This window comes from Vanacampus margaritifer, chromosome 3 (genome assembly GCF_051991255.1).
Source record: "Vanacampus margaritifer isolate UIUO_Vmar chromosome 3, RoL_Vmar_1.0, whole genome shotgun sequence".
In the NCBI taxonomy this organism is placed as follows: Eukaryota; Metazoa; Chordata; class Actinopteri; order Syngnathiformes; family Syngnathidae; genus Vanacampus; species Vanacampus margaritifer.
In genome coordinates this window covers 20,519,455-20,542,888 of record NC_135434.1, presented here as the reverse complement: position 1 = coordinate 20,542,888, position 23,434 = coordinate 20,519,455, and the positions used below count along the sequence as shown (strand labels likewise).

Here is a 23,434-nt window from a genome sequence, read left to right as displayed (position 1 = left end):
TTGAAATTCAAAGTTTCAAAGTCAAAAGATAAGAATCTGAGAGAAAAATTAACACAGAGCATTGTGTTGGTTAAATTACCAGTAGGCCTAGCCAAAATAATTCTAAATAGCCTACTGTACTGTATTGGAATTTGTTACGTGACTTCATGGAAGATATAAAACATATTTTTAATTGATTATGTGCTGTACAGTAGACTCATACTAGCGATCTTACAGAGTGATTCAAAAAGAATACCTGTACACCAAAATCATCATGTGATATTTCAAAACCGAAAAACAATAGAAATCTTTAGCTTAGACACATGTGTTGTACATACCTTCAAGTTTTTATTTCATGTTTAACAAGTGCTTAATGTGGCCACCTCCGTCAGCACGGACAATATCATTCCTCTACTCCTCGCCTATCGGCCTGATGCCGTCGTAAAACATGGGGGGGGGGGTAACTTGAAGGTAGGTACAACTCGTGTCCAAGCTACAGTTTTTCTATTTTTGAAATATTGCGAGACGATTTTGGCGCATTCTTTTTTAATCACCCTGTGTATGCTGCTCATAGGACTCATCTTGTTCAACAAATGTCATAAGATGTCAAGGCCACCCATCTTAATACATTAACTCACATTGGACAAAATACACAAATGCAGATACAAATTTATTTTGATAATACAATGACAGGACTGTCCTTTTTTGACCAACGATGCTGACATAGGAACAAGTAGTCACTGTCTCACCAATTGTCACCATCTTCGTGGGAGTGGTTATTAAAATATTCTTGGTAAGCATCCCAGTGCCTCACTTAAAATTGCAGGTTTACAAAATGCACTTTTGATTAACTGTTGTACAATAAAACTGTAGAGTGGAGACGCCAGGAATCACTACAATCTTTGAAAAGTTCCACTTTGATGAAACGGTAAAACTGAGTGTTTATTTTCATCAGCAAAAACAAGGAATGATTTGGCAGTGAAACATTTCGAAATACAAGAGTTCTCAAGTGTGTGCTTTTGTTTTCCACTAACTCCAGTCAACTGCTTCTACTGCTGAGCAAGGACACTGAATTGGAATTATTCAATGACAAAAGATATTCAGATGATCAATTGTAGAAACACGTTATGCTAAAAATATCTGACTCATGTACATCAAATGCATTTTTCCAACATGCTGGTATAAACAAATTCAGTCTAAAATGATAAATCCACAGAGTGAAAAGACAAAACTTCTTCACACACCACAAAATGACCAATTACTCACTCAGCCAACTTCCAGTTGATGTCTCACTTACATTAATGCCTCTGCTTGATCAAACATGATACAATAAAACACTGCTACATTATCAGCTGGCCGAAAATCAGTTGATGTGTAATCACACAATAGCAGGTCACCTGCTCCCTGCTCTAATTGTTTGATTTGGACTTTTTTTTTATTCCTAAAAAGTACATTCTCAACCAGTGAGAATGTTAAAATGCACATTTTTATGATTTCTTCACTGCTCAGTCTTTCATCGGCATCTGATAAGAATGAACTAGCAAATGTAATGCAAAGAAAACAAAACAGTATTAGGAAAGCTGAAGTCATAAGTCCAAACATACAACTGATATTTCACCCATCGTTCTTAAATGTTGGTTAAATCTACAACAGTTTGGAGACTCGATCCCAAGCGGGATGATTGTAGGTTAGCCTATGCATGTTATGTAATCCATACACACTTTCAAAAGGTTACAAGGCTACACTATATTTGTGCCTTGGATGCTAAGGACACTTTTCTGTGCAGTACCGCAAGTAGATGCCTCCCTCCTTAACTGAAGAGCTTCACAAAGCATCCATGACAGTAGGGCTTGTCGTTTTGTTCTTTAAAGGTGCCCTTGTTAAGTTGCTTGAGGCAGAAGGCACAGACGAAGTGTTCCGGATGGAACTTCTTGGACATGGCTGTGATACAGCGACCCGTGATGGGTTTCTGGCAGCCGGAGCACAGGGAACCACGACGCTCATGGTAGTGGACTTCACAGTAAGGCTGGCCGTCATGCTCAAAGAAACTTCCATTGACAAACGGCGTGAAACACTCCTGAAGAGAAAGAATGGAAAATAGAGGATGTATTGTACTGTATAGTCTTACATCGCATTTTATAAGTGCATAAACCAGCGTCAGATACACACCCTGCAAACAAAACACTCCGGGTGCCAGAGCGAGTTGAGTGCTGAGATGTAGTTCTCCACAATGGCTCTCGCGCAACCACCACACTTGGGTGCAAACATATCAAAGTAATCCTTCCTGCAGTAAGCTTTGCCGTCTTTTTCATGAAACCCTTCAAGGAAAAATCATGATCAGACAATTCAATTCATGTATTCATGAGATAGCGTTTCACCAAGAAGCCACATTACCGTCTGGGTCGAAGAAGCATCCACACTGAGCACAGAAGAAATGTTCAGGGTGCCATGTTCGATCCAGCGCAGTTACAACTTGCTGTAAACATGAGAACACATTGTGGAGGTTGAGTTCACATTGTAGCACGGTTCTAAGGCGGCGACAACACAAAAGCACAGACGCACATTTAGTATGGGCCCATTGCAGTAGTGGCATCGAGGAGAGAACAGGTTGTGGTAGTCTCTCTCACAGTACGGCTGTCCCTCACGCTCAAAGAAGTTTCTGGAGCCGATCTCCTCTTGACAGTGCGTGCACACAAAGTGTTCGGGATGCCACGTGCGGCCCATGGCAGTCACCAACTAGACAAACACAAATGAATATACAAGTCATCATCACCACCGAATCATTTTTGCCCCGGACCACGATATTCAAGTAACCACTGTAGCACCCTATAATGTAATAATTTCCTGAAACTGTAACGTTCCAACGTACCCTCACAGATAGACGCCTATTTTGCTGACGACTGAAGGAAGCGCGCACTGCGTGTCTCGCATTTGTTTGTTCATGTATTTTGTTAAAGAGGACTACATTGAATATATGTGTGAGAGTGACTACTCCAGTATCCAATAAAGGATCTCTGCTCCTGAGGCTTGTTGCCAGCTATGATTGGCTTAAGAGGCGAAACCAGCCAAATTAGTAAAGATGATATCACGTCACGTTGCCATTATTATATAATACTATATTTATAGTCAGATATTTATACTATATTTATGTGTTTATTGAACGTTTCAGTCAAGGAGATGATTGTAATTATTATGTGTATGATGTTACCACAGTTTATGCTATTTAGGCTACGGCTAGTATGCTAACTAGTTTAATTATGCATTTCATGTGAATGTCAATTGTTTATATTGTGAATTAACTTGGCAACAGTCGACTAAGAGGAGTATCAGTACTTTAATAATTTAGAAGTTTAATGAGCACGGAACTGTCAGGAATCTCCATGGAAGAGAGAAATTGATGACAGAAATCTTTGACGTTTGTTGCGAATGGTGGAAAAAAAACACCACGTTAAACATCCAAAGACCTGAAAGCCAACCTGGAACAGTCTGGGATCATGGTTTCAAGAAGTACCATACACCACACACTGAACCAAAAACAGGGCTTCATGGTTGAAGACCATTCCTGAGACAGACATAAAATAGAATGGCTAACCTTTACCAAGGAGTACCTGCCTGGACAAACCACAATTCTTTTGGGAAAATGTTCTGTGGACAAATGAAACAAAATAGAGCTTTTCGGCAATGCACGCTAACAGTTTGTTTACAGACAGCGCAATGAAGCTTCCATGGAAAAGGACATCCTCCCTACAGTTAGGCATGGTGGAGGATCCATAATTCTGTGGGGCTGCTTTGCTACATCTGGTACTGGAGGCCTCCCTCAATCATATCACAGGAATTATGAAATCAGAGATTTATCAACACATTCTAGGGAGACATGTCTTACCAAGTGTTGGACAACTTGATTTGAGTCGAAGGTCATTGGTCCTCCAGCAAGACAAAAACCCAAAGCACACATCCAAAAGCACACAGGAATGGTAAAAAAGGAAAAAGTAATGTTTTAAAATGTTCAGCAATGACTCCTGATCTCAACCCGATTCAAAATCTTTGATATGAGCTGAAATGTGCCATTGGGAAAAGAAACTTGCAAACATTCAAGAGCTGGAACAATTTGCAAAGGGAGAGTGGGGGGAAATACCAGCAGAGAAGTGCAAGAAGCTTAGGGATGGCTACAAGAAACGTTTGGAAGTTGTCATCACTGCCAAAGGGTGTGCAACCAAATATCAAAGAGGGGTGCCATCATTGCTGAACATGCTGAGTTTTTTCTTTTTTCTTTGGAATTAGAATATGTACGCTGAAAAACAATTTCCTTTGTTGAATTACTTTGGACATCTGATTAAAAGGTCCTGATGATATAAAATTGGTACATTTCCATTGATTTCTCAATATATTGTCGAGAAAAAAATGAAGGGGTGCCAATAACAGTGAGCAGGACTGTAATACCTTATTCCATTATTGGGGATTTATAATATTTTCAGGTGGGTGTTTTTATCTCAAAACTTACAATGTATAACATGACATAATTTAACATACATGTTCATTTTCAGTACAAAGTTCTACATTTTGTGGTTTGAGAATCTAACACTAATATAATTTCAGAGCAAAAATTGGACTATTATAATTTTAGTATTAAATGTTTGAGTTTATTTCAATCCCCCCCAAAGTGCATTTTTAACACTGATTTAAATGGAGGTCAGTGTTGGAGTTATTTTACAGTGTTGATTTATTTAGTGTTAAACTAACTCTAATGCCCACTTGATGAGAACTGCTTTGCCGCAAAGACTTCTGGGATATGTGATAATATATATGATAAAAAAAAATCTAATATGTTATTACATCAGCAGTAAAATTGTTACTACAATATCAGTCAGAATTATTTTATTACATTTTGGTCAGGTTAAAAGCCAATTTTACATCATTTTCAGTCAATGATTACATTATAGTGTGCTACAATCATCTCACCTGTCCCACAATTGGCTTGAAGCAGGCGCCACAAACTCCTTTCGCCACCGTCTGCACGCCCAGTTTGTTGAGGTCCGACTGCAGGCTTCCAAGCATGTTGTCTAGCTTGTTGACCTGTGTCTGCGGACCGCCAGGAGCACCCCCTTTACCTTGAGCCATCTGAGGAGGCGAAAAGGTTGAAAATACACCTAATAGCTCATTATGTTAATGGGAAGCATTTAAAAGGTGCAACAGACAGAAAGTGAAAAAGGAGATGAGGACTCATGCCTGCACTGAGGAGAAGAGTGGGTCATAGTCAGTTTGGCAGCCTACAGATACCAAGACTTTAGGTGCAACTAGCCGAACACTTTCCACTGGTGTAGGTCGATGTGAGGTTTTATGACTAGACAGAGGGGGTTCTAGTTTGCGGGCAGGTGGTTCCATAACGGGTGTTGGTGAAGCTGTTAATATGTGCTGAGGCGGAGCTGTGACTTGCTCTTGGCTGTGAGGGGGGTGAGGTGGAGGTAGAGGGGGTGGAGGTAAAGGAGCAGGAGGCTGCTGCACTGGGAGCATTTGCTTGGGTTCTTCTATGATAGGAGGATGACGAGGAGCAGGAGGTGACTGAGGCGGGAGAACCCGTCTCGCGGCAACGGGTGAACCGGGCGCAATTATGATCTAAAGTGGAAGAGACACACAGAAAGGGAGCACACAAAGAGAAAGGGTGCACTGAGGGTGAATCAACTGCGGGGGGGCACTGCAGCCAACCTTGTCCACCTCGCCGAGCGTTCCATCAGGACGGAAGCGTTGCGGCTTGGACGTGACGACGACCCCGTCCGTCAGCCAGTCATCCGACTGTTTGCGTCGACGCTCGCAGCGGTTGATGCCAAACTTGCCCTGAAGCTCCTCTATGAGGCGGTCCTGGGAAGAGTTCTTGTTGACAATGACGGGCCCCATTTTCCTGCGCAGGAGACCGTCCCGATACATCGGGTGCACATTGGGGGTCTCCTTGGTGCGCCTGATCACAGATTTGATCTAGACAGGAATGCCGAGCGACTCAGCGTCAATCCACGGTAACCGCGGCTCAGTGATGAACGGCAAGAGCACACCGAGCAGGTGAGTCACATGATGACGTTTCCGATCACTCACAGGCAGGGATGCAGTAGTAGGGGGAGGGGCTTAAGTGGCATACTCTTCCATGCTGTGACAAACCTTTACATTCTTCACAAACCCTTGAGTAACACAAATAACTTCACTGAGAAAAAAAAAAGGAAGAGTAATATTTACTTGAAAAACAATTGTAAAATTTTTCACTCAGAAATTTTAAGTAACTTTTACAAGGAGAGTTTTGAATACATTTTACCAGTTTATCTATCTATAGCTTGGGTGACAGCCTCTCTACCACCTGAGTCATGCCACTCCTTCTGTATGTTAGTATATTGCTGAAGTCAAGTGGAATCCTCATACCTCCACGAGACTGGTTTTGGTGTCATTTTGGACACACCAGTAATGCAGTATAGTAGCAAACAGCAAGAGTGGCATAGCTTAGGTGGTAGCATGTCTATCTTCCAAACTGAAGGTCATGAGCTTGTTCCTCAACGCTCTCATAGCTTTTTTTTTTTTTAATAAACTAGTCAAATATACTCAAAACTCTCCTTGTAAAATGTACTTTGAGTAAAAAAAAACTTTACTAGTTTTTTTCAAGTAAATATTACTCCCCATTTTTTTACTGTGTTGAGCTAACCTTAGGCATGAGTAGAACAGCAAAGCAATCTATGTTAACTCATTCCCTCCCAGCCATTTTCACTGAAGCAACCCCCTTCGCTCCCGGCTGTTTTACTGGATTTTGACCAATTTTGCAAGGCCCACAGAATATTGTGTTCTATTGCTCCATAAACATGGAACCTATCCAAAGAAAAAGTAGTCTCTTGCAATTAGCATTAGAATATAGCTATGTTTCATCATTATTCACAACCCTGTTCAAAACAATGAGGAAAAGAGCTTTTTGCAACATAGCTCTGGTTGATCTCTTATACTCTGCTGCCACCTGCTGGTCGTTTTTTTTGTAACAACTACCATTGCTTTAAGCCACCTCTTCATGTCAGAGGCTGTAATCAAAGCCTTCTGTATGCTCTAGCACAAAAAAAACCCATTATGGGAGCAAATTAGTTAACAGCCTAACATCAAGACTGAGGTATTCATTCATAAATTAGAGAAAATGTGCCGACAGGGATTTCCATCTGCTGTGTTTCACTCTCTACAAATAACAAGCGCAGGGTGCAGCAACAGGCACTAGCTGGTCGTTAGTCAACGCTCCAATAAGCAAACATTACAGGTGAGTAACGCAAGGCCATCCTGCATTGAGCAAGCGAGATTCCTACGTGTCCCGAGGCCGACACTCTGTCCATATTGGGCGGCTGCAACAAAAGCAGGTCCAGGGCGACGTCTGGCGACCCGGGACATGTGGACGGCGTCATGGAGTCGTCCATCCAGCTAGCTTCCGTCAGTGGAGTCACGCTGCCGTCTGTGTACAGCCTCTCGGTGTAAGGCGTCATGGTGCCATCAAGTCCGTCATGGAGGGACATGGACAGCTCCTCATCAGCCCAATCCAGATCTCCATTGGTGTCGGTACCTCCGTCCACCGAGTCGCTGGTGCAGGTGAACATGTCGGGCTGCACGCTGTTTCTGTCCATGGGCAGGATGAGCTCCTCCTGCACTTCGGGGGCTCCTCTGCCAAGGCAGTGCGCCTCCATGCGCAGCTGCAGATCCTTCTCGTTGGCTGCTGATTGGCTGTGTGAAAAACTCATTTCTAGCAGCTTGTCCAGCGCTTCATCTAGAGAGGGTTCTTGTACAGGGAGCGGATGCAGACGGAGGGGGCTGGCAGTCATAGGTGAGGGAATATTGGCCAGAGAGACTGGGGAGGAGGGTTTGAAGAAGTTATTGGTGAGGGGCGGAGACACAGAGGAAGTACAAGTGAGAGGTGAAGGAGTCTTTGGTACAGACACAGGAGGGGTGAGGGAGTGAAGGGGTGAGGCTGAGAGATTCATGCTCGGATCGTGGATGGCAACGGAGCCGTTGATCAAATTGTCAGCCGCTGGGGGTGAAACACGCTCTACACACGGACTGGGTGATTTGGAAGTCTTGTGGTCCAAGACTGTGTTTACCGAAGTCATTGAGGGAGTAGTGGATGGGCTTGAACTGTTCCTCTGCTGGTTGTTCCTAGCGGAAGCAGTGAGGACAAGCAGGGAATTGTTTGGTGATGTCGGAAAAGCGGCAAACGCATCTGCGACAGAGTCGAGATCACTGGTGGCAGAAAGGCTCGATATGGGACTGTGACAAGCGAGACGGTTCAAATAGGCCGCTGACGAGCCTCGGTCCACTCCGTCCTCATCTATGTGCAGTTCTAAAGCAGCGGGCAAAGAGAAGAGAGGAGAGGCACAGGCAGATGGGTGGGACAGACTGAGGAAAGGAGAAGCCACTGAGCTGACGAAGGTAGAGACTGGAGGATGAGGAGGGGCGGAAGAAGAGCTGGGCTAGAAACACAGAAATGAGAGTAAGCCAGAACGCGGGCACAGAGAAACCATCCGGAAAATGACGGGATTATTATATTTTTTTTTTTACTCTTGTTTTATACCTTGAAGTCCGACAAAGAGGCCATCAGCTCATCTAACTCTCTTGTGGCACATGACGCTGAAATCCGTGCCTGCTGTTGAGAGGGGCTGTCCATATCACTGTGGTGAGGAGAAGGGCTGGTAGATAAAATACATAATCGTTACCTTTAAAAATGAAACTACTGCCAAAATAGCAATTGTTCTAAATGTAATACTGGGAGCAGAAAGAAAAACCTGAGATGTGTGACATGAGGACCCTCAATAAGGAAGCACCAAAAGAGTGCCAGAGCAGACATCCTAACCTGGTTGAAGGCACTGAACCCTCAAGCTCATCCAGAAGACTCTCCATTGTGGGTCGGACCTCATCGTGCCTTGTTCCATTCCTCTTGGGCTCCTCTTGAGGGGGAGGGCTCACTCGGATGTCAGGGGCATTGCCATTCTCATAGTGGGTGATGCTGGTGGATGGTAGGGGTGGGGCCCTCTCCTCTGTGAAAACATGGACATCACTTATTCCGTTCCATGTTAACAGGTCTGATGAAGTCCAAACCTGTTAACGGCATACCTGTAGTGGGGAATGAAGGGGAGCTCTGTTGAACCGCATTAAGCTCCAGAAGCAGTCTGTCAAGCTCCGACAAGTTGCTGCCCAGGGCAGAGGTCATGGCTGCTGTTGATGAGTCTGATGATTTTTGTTTGTTGGGAAAGCTAAGGAAGAGAAGTAAGAAGTTGTTACGTAAAAATAAAACACAATTTAATAATAATAAATAATAGCCTGTACATGGGGAATTCCAGTGGGAACGCATCAGACATGTCCACGTCAAAAATTAGCAGTAATAAATTCAATAATAATGCATATATTTGTGGAGACTAGGGTCAAGTTGTATTTTACAATTTTAAAAATGTGCAGAATTTCACAAGTTACTTCATGTTAAAGATTAGATCTGAACTCATTTGCTCCCAAAAACATATAAATACGTATTATTTAAAATGTTTTAAATGTCCCAAAGACGTATTTATACGTTTTTTGTTTTGTTTTTTAATGCTAGAGTATATAGAAGGCTTTGATGCAGCCTCTCAACTGCAAAGAACGGTTGAAGAAATGGTAGTAATTACACAAACAGCCAGCAGGTGGCAGCAGAGCATAGGAAATGAAGCAGAGCCATGTTGAAAAAACCCTCAGTTACTCAGAATTCTAAATAGATTTTTGAATAATGATGAAACTTAGCTATAATTTAATGCTAATTGCTGCAAAACGGAAATGGATAAAAAAAAAAAAATTTTTTTCCTGATGGAAGAAGAGACTTTAATATTTCCTCTGTTAGGTTTCATGTTTTTATAGTAATACTACACAATATTCTATGGGCCTTGCAAAATCAGTCAAAATCCAGCCGGGAGTGAAGGGGGTTGATTCTGTGAAAATGGCTGGGAATGAATAAGTTAATATGAAAAGAAAAATGCACTGAGCTGTCACCAACGTCTTACAAATGCAATTATGCCATCAAGTGGCAGAAAAATGACTGCAACACATATCAATATCATACTCGTTTTTTTTACCGTACAGTACATCGTTTTAATTTTAACTCAGTTATATGAATCATGAAATTACTTTATAAATGACTATTTTTTACCCCCAATTTTATGTTCATAAGAGTATGAAAACTTAGGAAAAAAATATTTTATTGTACATTTAAAACAGATATAAAATTTGTGATTAATCATGAGTTAACTATTGAAGTCATGCAATTAATTATTAATTAATTAATTATGATCTGACACCCATAATATACATACTTAATAATAATTATATTATATAAGAAATATATTATTATATGTAAAAAAAAATTTTTTTTAAAAAGCAAGTCATAAGTTACATCAGTTAAAAACAAGCAAGCAAGAAGCAACAAAACACAACAATGATGCCAAGAGAGCAGCATGCTAACCTGTAGACGTGGTCTTCTTCAATATGAGACGGAGAGCTGCTACTGTCCCTCGACCATGAGCTCTTCTGGGCGGAACCTAAAGACTGCAGCCATTTTAAAACCAGTTATACACACGGTCTCCAAAGCAAGGACTTGACATTTTCTAGAGATAGACCGATATGCTTTTTTCAGGGCTGATACCGATACAGATTATCGATAGATAGATAGATAGATAGATAGATAGATAGATAGATAGATAGATAGATAGATAGATAGATAGATAGATAGATAGATAGATAGATAGATATTTGAAGCCGATATACATTTGCAGGAAAAAAAAAAATTGGTGTCAAATTTTTTTATAATAAAATAATAATAAAAACTCCAGCACTTGACTGCTTAAATGCCTTCAAGCACATGTTTATTAAACAACTTTTGTGATTTGCAACATGTTAAAGGTTTTTTGTTTGCCATCAGCTTTTGCACCAACTACAATGCCAACTCCCAATTAGCTACTGATTTGCGGGCTAACTGTTAAGTCTCGGGCTAACCATTCACCCGCACGCTAAACCCGGGATAACTCCTCAAATAGCCGCTAAAAAACTGCTATTAGGTTAGCCCGTGAGCAAACTATTAGCTCACGGGATAATCTAATAGCCGCTAATTCGGCTAACCATTCACCCGCACGCTAACTCCCAAATAGCTGCTAATTCACGAGCTAACTGTTAGCTCGTGGGGTAACTGTTGACCCACACGCTAACCCTGGGATAACTCCCAAATAGCTGCTAAAAAACGGCTATTTGGTTAGCCCACGAGCTAACCGTTAGCTTACGGGCTAACCTAATAGCCACTAATTCGCGAGCTAACCTTTAGCTCGCGGGCTAACCATTCACCCGCACGCTATTTCCCAAAAAGCTTCTAATTCGCGAACTAACTGTTAGCTCGTGGGCTAACTGTTCACCCACACGCTAACCCTGTGATAACTCCCAAATAGCCGCTAAAAACAGTGGCTAACCTAATAGTCGTTAATTGCTAACGGCTAGCTCGCGAGCTAATAGCCGCTAATTGCTGCTTATTGGCTGTTAGCACTGCACGAGCAACCAATCAGATGGTGCTGTGGGCGGGCCAATGCTGCAGGGACAGCCGCTGACTCAGAGCAGACGGAAGAGAAACGCGCCCATCGGAGCAAAAATAACAATTTTTAATATATCGGCCATCAAAACAAAAACGAGGCCAATGCCGATATTATAAAATGCTGAATATCGGCGCTGATTATCGGTTGGGCCGATTATCGGTCTATCCCTAGCATTTTCAAAGCTTTTCTGATGCAAATCCATTTGTAACATCATGCACAGATAAAGAATCAATGTTAATCTCCCCCTTTTTTTTATCCATCTTAGTTTTTCCTTTAAAATCATGCGTTTGTGTTTGAGAAGTGTTTTAGTAAAATAGGATGTGTACCTGCTGAGAGGAATGGTGGGAGTGGTCTTGCAGTGAACCATTCAGAGCCTCAGCTGAGGGCGGAGGAGGGACTGGAGGTGGAACTGATTGATCCTGGTAATAACTCCCACTGGTGGGGATGGAGTAGGGGGTCTCGTCTGGCAAAAACACGGGTCGCTTGGAAATGTGGGACGTGGTCGATTCCAGATCAGCCAATAACGCGTCTGCAAGATAAAGTTCACATCAGCATGTTTTGCCAAAGGAATACATACTGTACATTATAATGGTCTTGCATAATTGCATATTTGTGTTTGTGTTCTCATTCCAACCTGTCACCAAAAATAAATTCACTCCTTAATACCACCATCATGACTAAACATACTGACCTTTCAAAAACATCCCCAACATTCTTTGCCCATCAGTCCGTCACTATAAATATATCCCTGTTGTCAATGACTCGCTACCTGTCCTCCAATTAGCCCCCACCTTTGAGAAACGTCCATGTGATTGTTCGGAACAAAGAAGCTTGAAGTGTTTCTGAACCCTTTCCAGGGCAGGGATTGTGTCACACTGCTTAGTGGCCGACGGAATGCAAGAACAAAATAGACTCTTACATCACACAACGTGTCCATCGGCAGCCTATCAAGAATAGGTCACAATCAGCGGCTGCATACTTTGACACTTGGAACACTTATGGCACATTTGAATCACAAGGAAAGGACGTGATCGGTGATAGATGATTTTATGTATACAAAGAATATCATCTGCTTATCCACTGAATCTTCTTTTTTTTTTACAATACATGTACAAGAGAAAGTATCCCTCATCTCAGTCATTAAATGAGTCAGCAAAATGTCGCCGATCGCTAGAACACAAACTAAGTCGAGGTACAATAAAATAGTTTTAAAAAAAAACCCGTTAGCAAATACATCAACCTTCGTATTTAAACTTGGGCTCCATAAAAAGGTCCGAATCTGTACTCACATTCTTGCTGCACCTGTTGCATGTGTCCATCCACAGCAATGCGTCAAGTAGACAAAGATAGTTAGGGAACAAGAGCAATGATATACTGCTACAGGGGGGAGGGGCCTGCACCCAACTTGCACCACAGCGTCCCTTCAGTCACAATAATCAAAATCTTGAGATTAAAGAAAGAAATAAAAATCTCATCCATGATACTTAATGGCGGTGGCAAATATGATTTGAAACGACAATTTACCAAAATGCGACAGATGAAATCCCGGGCACGCATGTTCTGACACATATATGCATCTTGGCATCCTGTCCATAAGACACATGTTGAATTTGGCGGCTTTACCATAAACCGCATGGGACCCGCTGCCTATTTCAAGCGCTAAGCCCAGTGAGCAGCCCGTGTCTGCGCAAATGAGCGGAAATATCACAGCCTTCTCAAAATAATCTGCACCTGGCGCTGACATGCTGAACAAGCTCTCGCTGACGTTGACCGTCACTTTAAACACAAAGCCTCGAGGGAGGGAAAATACCAGTGTTGGCTTTGACTGTGTGTTTTATACATATTGTAAACACTTGCCTCACACCTTCAATATAAAAAAAAATAAAAAATGGAATCCGTGTCAACACATAACTCATTTTGGTAACCTGTTCCTAGAAAGCTTTCTTACACTGGCAAAGAAAGCCTACTGCATTTCAAAATACTGTGCCACTTTCTGAAACCACAATTTGGACCGTGGTGACTCAGCAGTTTAGCATTTACGTAACCACCCAACAAAGATGGAAGAAACAGTATAAAATTACACACGAGTACAAGAAAATAAACTAGTCCTTGGGTTTAAAGAGATACTTGACTCATTGAGCCATTTTTAACAGTAAGAAAAGATTTTGTCTGTAATTAATGTGATAACTTGAACAATTAATATCTTTAAAAACAAATTTTGCAACTTGCTGTCGAGTGAAGATGGCGTCACCTGTGCTGAGGAAGTAGGTAACGACCAATCATGGCTGAGTTTGCAGACCAAACCCATAAAATAGCTCAGCACGATTGGTCGTTAGCTACTTCCTTAGCACATGTTAGCTACTTCCTCAGCACATGTTAGCTACTTCCTCAGCACATGTTAGCTACTTCCTTAGCACACGTTAGCTACTTCCTCAGCACATGTTAGCTACTTCCTCAGCACGTTAGCTACTTCCTCAGCACATGTTAGCTACTTTCTCAGCACGTTAGCTACTTTCTCAGCACATGTTAGCTACTTTCTCAGCACATGTTAGCTACTTCCTCAGCACATGTTAGCTACTTCCTCAGCACATGTTAGCTACTTCCTTAGCACAGGTGATGTCATCTTCACTCAACAGCAAGCGGGATTTTTTTTTTTTTTAAAGGTATTAATTGTATGTGGAAAATAATGAAGTTATCAAATTAATTAAACTATAACATAAAAATATGAAGTATCCAATACTTTGGGATTCATTTTCTTCTACCTTTCATCATTTTTTTCAGACTTTGTTTGTTATCAAATTAATTAAATTATAACATAAAAATACAATACTACAATAGATTTATTTTCTTCTACCTTTCATCATTTGTTTTTTATTTTTTTATTATTTTTTTAGACTTTGTTTTTCATATTTATTTATTTTTGATTTTTCTGTCTTTCTTTCAAATTTCTTACATTTTTGGGTAATTTAATGGCCATATGGTAATCATTGACCTCTTCTTTCTTTTTGGACATTTATGGGCTAGTTTTTTTTAAACATTTTTCTCTGCTATCAGTTTTTTTGCAATACATTTTTGGCATTTTATGGTAATTTGGGGGATTCCTTGTTTTTGGAAATGTTAGGGTTACTTTTTAAACATTTTCTTTGCTGATTTTTTAAATACATTTTCTTTGCTGATTTTTTTAAATACATTTTCTTTGCTGATTTTTTAAATACATTTTCTGACTTTTATGGACGTTTTGGAGATTTCTTCTTTTGTTTTTTGGCCATTTTATAGCTACCTTTTTTTAAATATTTTTTTTTCCTGCCATTTTTATCCGATTCTCTGACATTTTACGGTAATTTTCTGCTTTCCGTCTGCTTTTTTTTGACATTTTTAGGTAATTTTAAAAACTTTTCATCTACCTTTAATCTCTCTTTTTCTGACAATTTAAAAATTTCGAATGACATTTTTAAAAATATTTAATTATTCAGTTCAAATGAGGTAAGGAAAACTCCGCCCCTCCCCAAAGAAACTGTGATGAGTGTGATTGTCTGCAGGTGCAGTCGGAGTAAAACAGTCAGGGCTCTTCATACTCATGGAGCATGCATGATGTAGAAAAAGCTTTAATATTACCTTTTTAAACTGCACAATGCATCTTCAAAGAAGATTTGATCTAAAAATAAAGATAAATAGGTTTAAAAAAATATCTAATTCTACCAATTTTTTTATTAGATCCACAGGGAGCCACGTGTGAGGGACTAAAGAGCCACATGTGGCCCCAGAGCCGCAGGTTGTGCTCTAAACACACGGCTAACAATTCGCTGTTTTAAAAGGCAAAGAAGATTTTTCCCAGCAGAGGGCAGTATTGAGTGTTGCATGAGGATGAGCGCGTGTGTTTGCCTGTGTCACCAAATGTGGTTAACAAAGTGATAGAAGCAGTCAGATTGAAAACAGGCACTGTAAGCCAAGCGACAGACTCATCGCTTCCATTCCAAACGGGGACTTGAAGCCAGAGGACAAAGTCCAATTCTGCTCCAACAGTAAACTGACTCAATCGTTCATTGTGCAGCCTCTGGAGAAAACGTGTCAGCCAGAAATTTACGGCCGGCGTTTCACTTGAACCCATCAGTCAAACGCAGCATCTGTGTCTGATTGGGCTAACCAACAGTCAGTCCGTGGATGCAAACAGTACACATTCTTGTGGTAGTGGGTCTTGTCCAGTCTTGTCCGTGCGCCCACATGAGGCTCGACTGCCGCGCAGTCTTGCAGCTTTTATCAGATGGATGTGAAGGTTGATGCCGCATTCCGCACATTCCTTTGTCCAATGTGCCGAAAGAAAGCAATGAGGCTCGGAAGGCAATGTATAATTAGCCCTATCCAGTCATTTCATACCCACACCTGTCTTGACGGCAAAATTAAGGGGAAGGGGGGAGGACGTCAAATAAAGCAGACTCATCCGTGCTGAAAATGAAAATAATGACAAAAATGTTGACAATTACAGGATGCACTCCGCTCAGTAGTGCATACTTTGAATTCCACAATAATGAGAACGATGTTGTCGATGCTGTAACCGCGTACTGTATTTACTGCAGAGAGCAGCAAAGAGTACGGCGTTTAATCCTTTCTATTAACACATGGGCCATGGGGATGGGTCACCAGGGTGCACGGCTCACCTGTTTACGGACCCACGATGAAACCCTAGACCGCGGGTGTCAAGCATACGGCATAGGGGTTTAATCCGGCCCCGCGAGACGATTTTGGAAAGTAAAAAAATATATATTGTAATGTCGGACCAATTAACTCATTCACTGCCATTGACGGTTATACACGTCAAAAATTCATTTGAACTATTTCTATTAGTTTAACTTTTTTTGCCACTTTTAACAAGAGTATGAAAACCTAGAATTGTTTTAACTCTTTGACTGCCAAAAACGTTAAATAACGTTTAGTAAAATCCTATGGAGGAGTGCCAAAGACGTTAAAATACGTTTTTTTTTTCAAAACAGAGGTGAAACTGACCATTTTCTATTGTTGATTACTGAAAAACGGAATAAGGTAGAAACAAACTTTTTCTTCTGATGAAAGATGAGAGTTCAATCTTGCATTTGGTAGTATGTGTGTTTCCATAGTCCAAACACATAATTTTCTGTGGACCTTGAAAGATCAGTCAAAATGCTTAAATCGGCTGGCACTGGCGACATCCCGTTTCTGAAAACATCTGGCAGTCTTAATTGTACATTAGAACAGATATAAAATTTGTGATTAATCATGAGTTAACTAGTGAAGTCATGCGATTAATTACGATTAAAAAATGTAATCGCCTGACGCCCCTAATTTTTAATAATCTTTTCTTTTCTTTTTAAATCGTGTCAGGCGATTAAAATTTTTGATTGTAATTAACTGCATGACTTCAATAGTTAACTCACAATTAAACAAAATTGTTTATATCTGTTCTAAATGTACAGTCATTTTTTTCCCTAGGTTTTCATACACTTGTTAACAAAAAGTGGAAAAAATTTTAAACTAATGAAACAGTTAAAAAAAAACAACAACAACAAAACATGGTGGAGTACAGCATGTGGGTTAATTAATTGTAGAGCTTGACAATCAATTGAATTAATTGGATACATCGTCATTTAAAAAATCTAATCGTTGAAATTTTTCTAAATCGTGAAATCGAATTTTGTCTTTTCGATTATTAAAAGCTGCTGTTCTTATGTTGTGTTACATTCAAATGTTTTTGTGGCAGAATACTGGATGGGTGCTTTACAAGACACGTTTACAGTAGCTACCAACTACTTAATTGTGGCATTCAATGAATGTTAAGTTTATGTCAAGACTAATTTAGAATCAGTATACATTATTGTTGTGTTTGAAATGAAACCTTTAAGTAAATGTTTGCTGGGTTTATGAGATTAAAATTGATGAAAAACGTAATCGTCCTGAATGTCTGTAAAAATCGAGTTTTAAAAATATTGTCCGTGGTGGTACATTGCAGCTACCACCATCCGCCTTGCAAAAAGATTTGAAATAATTGTAACACGCACACAGCATTTGCTTTATGCTTTTTGTATTTATCACGTTTCAACCTTTCATCAATTGTTTTCTCACTTGTGCTCACATAGAACATATTGCTGTCATTAGCTGACCCTGCCTGGCTGCTGAAACAGACTTTTTGTTGTTGTTTTGTATTAGATGTCGTGATTTAAGACCTTCTTTCCCGCAGAGGGTTAGGAACTAAATCACTGGGTGACCTTGATTTTAGAAAGTTTTTTTTAATGATTGCAATTTGATGTACTCCACTGCTGTACCACTGCCTCAACTGAACTTCAATTCCATTTAACCACAAGGTTTAAAACAAAATTATTTTATAAATTCTCATGCGTATATTTGATTAGATGAATTGCTCTTGAAAATGTAAAGAACCTCAAAATTATATGCGACCTCCAGCATAAAACATATTTAAGAAAATGGAATGAAATTGCAATTGCAATAATTTTGCAAGGTCCTTTTTTAACAAACACAAGCAATAAAATTAATCCATATTACAATAAACATAGCAAAAAATAAATAAATGCAGTCTCCCTGGGACTACAACATTGCAACGATAGAGATCGACCGATCATTGGTGTAATTGATTATCATCGGCAACATTCGGCATTTTGACAAATATCGGCATCAGCCTTTTTGAAGAAATATACGGCTGATAATAGTTCAATTTAAAACAGTGTTCGGGGAACTACATTTTTAGTCAACTTAACAGGGGACTCGCCACTTTCTGTTTTTTTTGTTTGAAATTGAAACTAAGATTAGGAAAACTTTCAAAAATTTTGGATATTTTGACATTTTGATTTACTCTAAACACACACACCAACAAACAAGTTTGTTTTCCTATCTTTGTGGGGCCATCTCATTGACATAATGCATTTCCTAGCCCCTTCCCCTAACCCCAAACATCAAAAATGATTGCCTACCCCTATTCCTTACCCTAACCTCAACCATAACCCAATTCAAACCTAAACTCTAAAACCAAGTCTTGACCCTCAGAAAGAGGTCTAAACTTGTGTTGCCCAGCAAAATGGCCCCACATGGACGGGTGGGCCCCACAATTCTGTGAAATCCCAAAATGTTGGCCCCGGTATGTAACAAAAACAAGACCTCACACACACACAATAGAGATTACACATTTAAGTCTTTAACTTTAAGATATGGTGATGAACCTTGGAAGGTCCCTGAACTTTTTATTAGAATTGTAAAACAAAGATGTCTATTGACCAAGATAAAAATAAATAAATAAATACAAACTACAATATCTTGCAAATCTAAAATTCAACAAACAGTTGTATTTTGTATTTATTTTATTTTTTTCAATTTTGACACCAATATTTTTCTTTTTAGTGAAAATGGATATCAGACAGCTGGTATATAATAATAATAATAATAATAATAATAATAAAAATCGGTATTGGTCCTGACAAAATCATATCAATCTATTTCTACTCAACAAATTACGACAAAATGATCAACAGACCAAGACTTCAAGTGAGAACGAGAGAAGAAGAAAGAAGACGAGAGACAAGATCGAAAGACAGACTCGTAAGCCCGAAGCTGTCAACTCCCAGCAACGTTTCCAACAGTGGCCTTCAGCGCGGACTCCCGTTTCCTCAGGATGTGGGGCAGGGTCTGTTGCCTAAGCGATGAGGTCAGCCATGCTGCTCTCCCTTCCCCAGAACCAGAACAGGATGGGTGGGGGAGTTCGGGAACGAAAGTGATTTACAGCCAGGAGCTTCCGTCGGTGAGCCCGGCGTTTTTTGTTTTTTTGCTGGGGTGCGACCGTCATAGGGTGACGATAGCGAGTCGGGTTACGCTCACTGTGAAGACGACTTTTAAGATGCCCTTCAAGAGCACGTCGGCCCAAACTCCGGCAACAAGGAACATAACCAGCTGATATGGCCGAGTACTGCTGCAGGTGGAAAAAGGCGGTTTCTGTATCGACAATCGAACTAACCACAGTACGTCCGATATCATCTTTACTTGAATCAGCGAACATGAAATCTTGCTACAGCAAGATGTAGTCATTAATGCGTCATAAGGTCCGTTTTTTGTTTTTGTTTTCAGCTGGGTTGTTTTTGGTGATGTAGCGATTGTTTTGTTTTTGGCAGGTTTTGTTCAAGGTCGCAAAAGTTACAAAGGCGTTCCTCGGAAACACTTTTTCTTGCCGCAAACAAATTTGGAACATGTTCAAAATCATCTGTGTTGTCGTGTGTAGGTAGCTTGATGCATCTCTGTCCGTTTTGTTAACTTACTAAGCAAAATAAAGTAAAAATGGTTTACTTTAGTAGTTAACAGCTGAGTGAACTCGGGGTGTTAGAAAAAATAGATTCGGCAATATATCGCGATATTACAGCGCCCAATTCTCGAATCGATTCAATATGCGGCCAAATCGATTTTAAGCATAATTTTTTATATTCAACAAAACGTCTTATTTAGGGTTAGGATTTACACATTAACTCATTCACTGCCGTTGACGGCTATAGACGTTAAAAATGCATTCGAACTATTTCTATTAGTTTAACAACTTTTTCCACTTTTGTTAACAAGAATATGAAAACCTAGGGGAAAAATTGTATTGTACATTTAAAACAGATATAAAATGTGATTAATTGTGAGTTAACTATTGAAGTCATGCGATTAGTTACAATTAAAAATTTGAATCGCCTGATGCAACTTAAAGATAATTAAAACTTCGGGGCGTCAGGCGATTACCATTTTTCATCGTAATTAATCGCATGACTTCACTAGTTAACTCACAATTAATCACAAATGTTATATCTGTTCTAAATGTACAAAAAAAATTGTTGGTTTTCATACTCTTGTTAACAAAAGTACAAAAAAATGTTAAACTAATGTAAATAGTTCAAATGAATTTTTGACATCTATAGTCGTCAATGGCAGTGAATGAGTTAAGCATGGAAGAATGTTATATTAATGGAACATTAAGCCTTAATATTTTATTTCAGTGCTGTTCAAACATGAAACAGACTGCAACCTGAATTTTCAGATAAATAAATACATTTTCATACAAATCTTACAGTGTATATGTACAGGTTTACTGATTAGATTAATATTTTCTAAATTTGAGTTTTAAAAAAATCGCAATAATCAATTTGTAGATTTGTGTCGGGATTAATCGGTATCGAATCGAATCGTAACCTATGAATCGTGATACGAATCGAAAGGTACTGGGCAATTCACACCCCTAGCCTGAACGGTTTTCAGGTACACTAAAATGCATGTGTTTATTTATTTTTGTACACTCTTATAAAAAAGAGGGGAATTAACATTTGTATTGGAATGGTTTAACACATTATACCATAACAATTGTAATAATATATATTTTTTGTGTTGTCAGTAAAAATGGTTATACTGTATTTGATTGAAACATATACCATGTTCACGACAAGTTTGTGTTTTTTTTAAACAATGTTTGATCAAAATACAAAACACTTCTAATCACAACTGAAAGATGTCATGGAATTATCAAAAAGGTACTGTCCGAAATTTTTCAGTTGTGGTTTGTAAATGACATTCGAAAGTTCAAAACTGGCGCTTGACAGCAGCCAACCAGGAACGAGCGTGAAACCAGTCCACCAATCAAAAGCGGGGGTTCGCACAGCTGAATTTGCATATGCAGACCAGACACAAAAATGCAAAAATGCTCAATTTGTCCGGAGAAGAAGAAAATTTGCATATGCCACTGATAGTCGCTTGCCTTCGCAACTTGGTTGGAAGGAAAACAGCCAAAAAATGTCTCAGACAGGCCAAAACAAATCCCTTTTAAGTATTGCTGAATAATCATATGTAAGTACCCGAACTAGTTGTGAAAAAAGTGGTATTGTGGCACCTGTATTATGCATTATATATAGCTCAAAAGACTTACAGTTAACCATCGCAAGGCTGTGTGGTTTACAGGATGTGACAGAAATACTTGACACCGTTTGTCTTTACATATCCATGTTGTGCCATTGAGGAACGTGACGGACATCTACCAGACCAGATACAAATACAGCAGATATGTTTGAAATAATACCAAAGCATTTGCAAATTACCAGGGGGGGGCACAGCTCTGCCTCTTGGGGCAACAAGCACGGAGCCAAGAGTAGCGATAGGTCACGACCCACAAAGTATTTGGCCTTGGAGCCTGCATCAGAGCAATGTTTGACATTCTTCTGCAGCCTCGCCCCCGCCTTCAAACTTGGGCTTCTTCAGCCAAACTGCAGGCTCATTTTTAACCAACAATCAGCCCTTTCACTAAGCCAAGGCGGCTACGACTCCAAATAAATCCTGGAGGTGTTCACAACAATAAGGCAAAGCAAAAAAAAAAAAATGTGGTTCAACATCCCACCATTGAAATGATTTAAGTAGCATTTGTTGACAGCTTTTCTAAAATGCGAATTCCACAGCATGGATTAGCAAACGGACGACTACAGATTGAGGAGGTGGCGGTGATTTGTGCTCATACAGTAAAAAACATCTCATGGGCCAAGAATTAGAGAAAACCCATGAGTGAATGACCCCTCCCCCCAAAAAGGGCTTGTAATTAACTGTAAAACCAAAAATACAGGCGAATGACTCATTTTGTCTAAATTATTTTTGCTCAAATGCTTCCTTAGCAACAAAGCAATACTGTCATTGCTTTGTACACACACAAAAAAGGGCGAGCTTTCAGCGATAACGGAGGTTAGGTCATGTGTTTTTTTAATGCTCAAATTGACAACTGTAGTGTCAATGCTATGTGAGAATTACTTTATGTCACTTTGTAGAGGCTCGCCAATAAAGTATCATTGCCTGGATGTTGAAATTGACAATGTGACCAATTGGATTTGTAGAGTGTATCATGTGTTTTCTGTCTTTTCTTCTTGTGAAGACAGTCAATAAGGGGGCAATCAGGCCTGTTGGATCGTCCACCTCTACACACACAATCCGCCACTTGGTCAAGCAAAAGTTGACGGCTAGTCATCAAAAGGCCACTCAAATAGACCTGCAGTCTATCTTGATAAACACATTGCACGAATTATTAAAAATGGAAACCCGCTGACGTCCTAACGTGAGGGACTTTTAAAAGGTAAATGCTAGCGAAGACCAGCCGCTAGGGTAACACTGGTAGGATTGCCGAAGAAACACCAAAGAGCTCAAATGTGAATTAATAATCAAATGCATAAAATATTACGTTCAGTGCAAGGTTAGCCTCAACACAGGAATGTGTCTCAAAAGTGAGGGGAGAAACTTTTCCTTGTCACGTTGACTCCTCCGCCCTGCTTTCTCCGCTACAATCACGAGCACGACCCCTTTGCAATGCAACATTAGGCTGCTACTCACCCAGGTCGTCCATGCTGAGTGCCCGCTTCGACCCGTGTCACTCTGTGCTCCACAGATCCTCAAACGCTATGAACCGAGTGTGAGCTTTCCTCCGCAAACTTCACCGCTGATTCTCGCCCTGGAAGTTGGTCAGGGTCGTTCACGTGAACGCGCGAACTGCGTGTACTTCGCCAGAGCGCGCACCTGGCATTCAACGCGCATAGATGTTGGAGCGACATCTAGTGGCCAAAAGGCCACATATACGTTTTACTGTACGGTACTTAAGTCGATTTTCAGATTCAGTATTGTTTCCTGACGTTTTTTCCCCCAACTTTAATTCCCTAACGTGACCAACTTAAACCCCAGCAGCTGTCTGACGGTCTAAAATGTGGTCTCATCTGGATAAAAAACAAAACAAAAGCAACATCTTTTTTACGTTATGATTAACTAGTTTAGCATTTATAGTTAATTACTCAAGTGACGAAATACAAAAGTAACAAAAAAACGGTGAATACATT

The 23,434-nt window shown here is 40.1% G+C and overlaps 1 protein-coding gene across 7 annotated transcripts; it reads right to left on the bottom strand.

Annotated features, from left to right (window-relative positions):
* Positions 1-628: 628 nt before the first annotated feature.
* pxnb (paxillin b) lies at positions 629-23,130 on the bottom strand. Of its 7 annotated transcripts, none has more exons than XM_077561962.1 (11): positions 12,866-13,008; positions 11,903-12,105; positions 10,463-10,545; positions 9,088-9,227; positions 8,828-9,011; positions 8,549-8,645; positions 4,939-5,097; positions 2,542-2,715; positions 2,374-2,455; positions 2,149-2,297; positions 629-2,056 (listed from the first exon to the last, which is right to left on the bottom strand). In XM_077561962.1, exons 1-11 carry the CDS (start codon positions 12,885-12,887, stop codon positions 1,790-1,792), a joined length of 1,560 nt encoding a protein of 519 aa, XP_077418088.1. In that variant the 5' UTR covers positions 12,888-13,008; the 3' UTR covers positions 629-1,789. The 7 variants fall into 7 exon arrangements, with proteins under 7 accessions (XP_077418088.1, XP_077418087.1, XP_077418089.1 ...); XM_077561961.1 differs by having other exon boundaries at positions 8,549-8,663; positions 12,866-13,007; XM_077561957.1 differs by lacking the exons at positions 629-2,056; positions 2,149-2,297; positions 2,374-2,455; positions 2,542-2,715; positions 4,939-5,097 and adding exons at positions 5,911-8,447; positions 13,101-13,227 and having other exon boundaries at positions 8,549-8,663; positions 12,866-12,997.
* Between the last annotated feature and the right edge of the window lie 304 nt (positions 23,131-23,434).

What these genes read in the sequence shown, in the direction of transcription:
- pxnb (XM_077561957.1), bottom strand. Translation starts at nt 12,887, where the DNA reads ATGCAACAGGTGCAGCAAGAAT. An exon ending in GCAACAGGTGCAGCAAGAAT is followed by an intron (nt 12,106 to 12,865) that starts GTGAGTACAGAT and finishes TTTATCTTGCAG; the next exon opens with ACGCGTTATTGGCTGATCTG. An exon ending in CCTCTTTGTCGGACTTCAAG is followed by an intron (nt 8,448 to 8,548) that starts GTATAAAACAAG and finishes CTGTGTTTCTAG; the next exon opens with CCCAGCTCTTCTTCCGCCCC.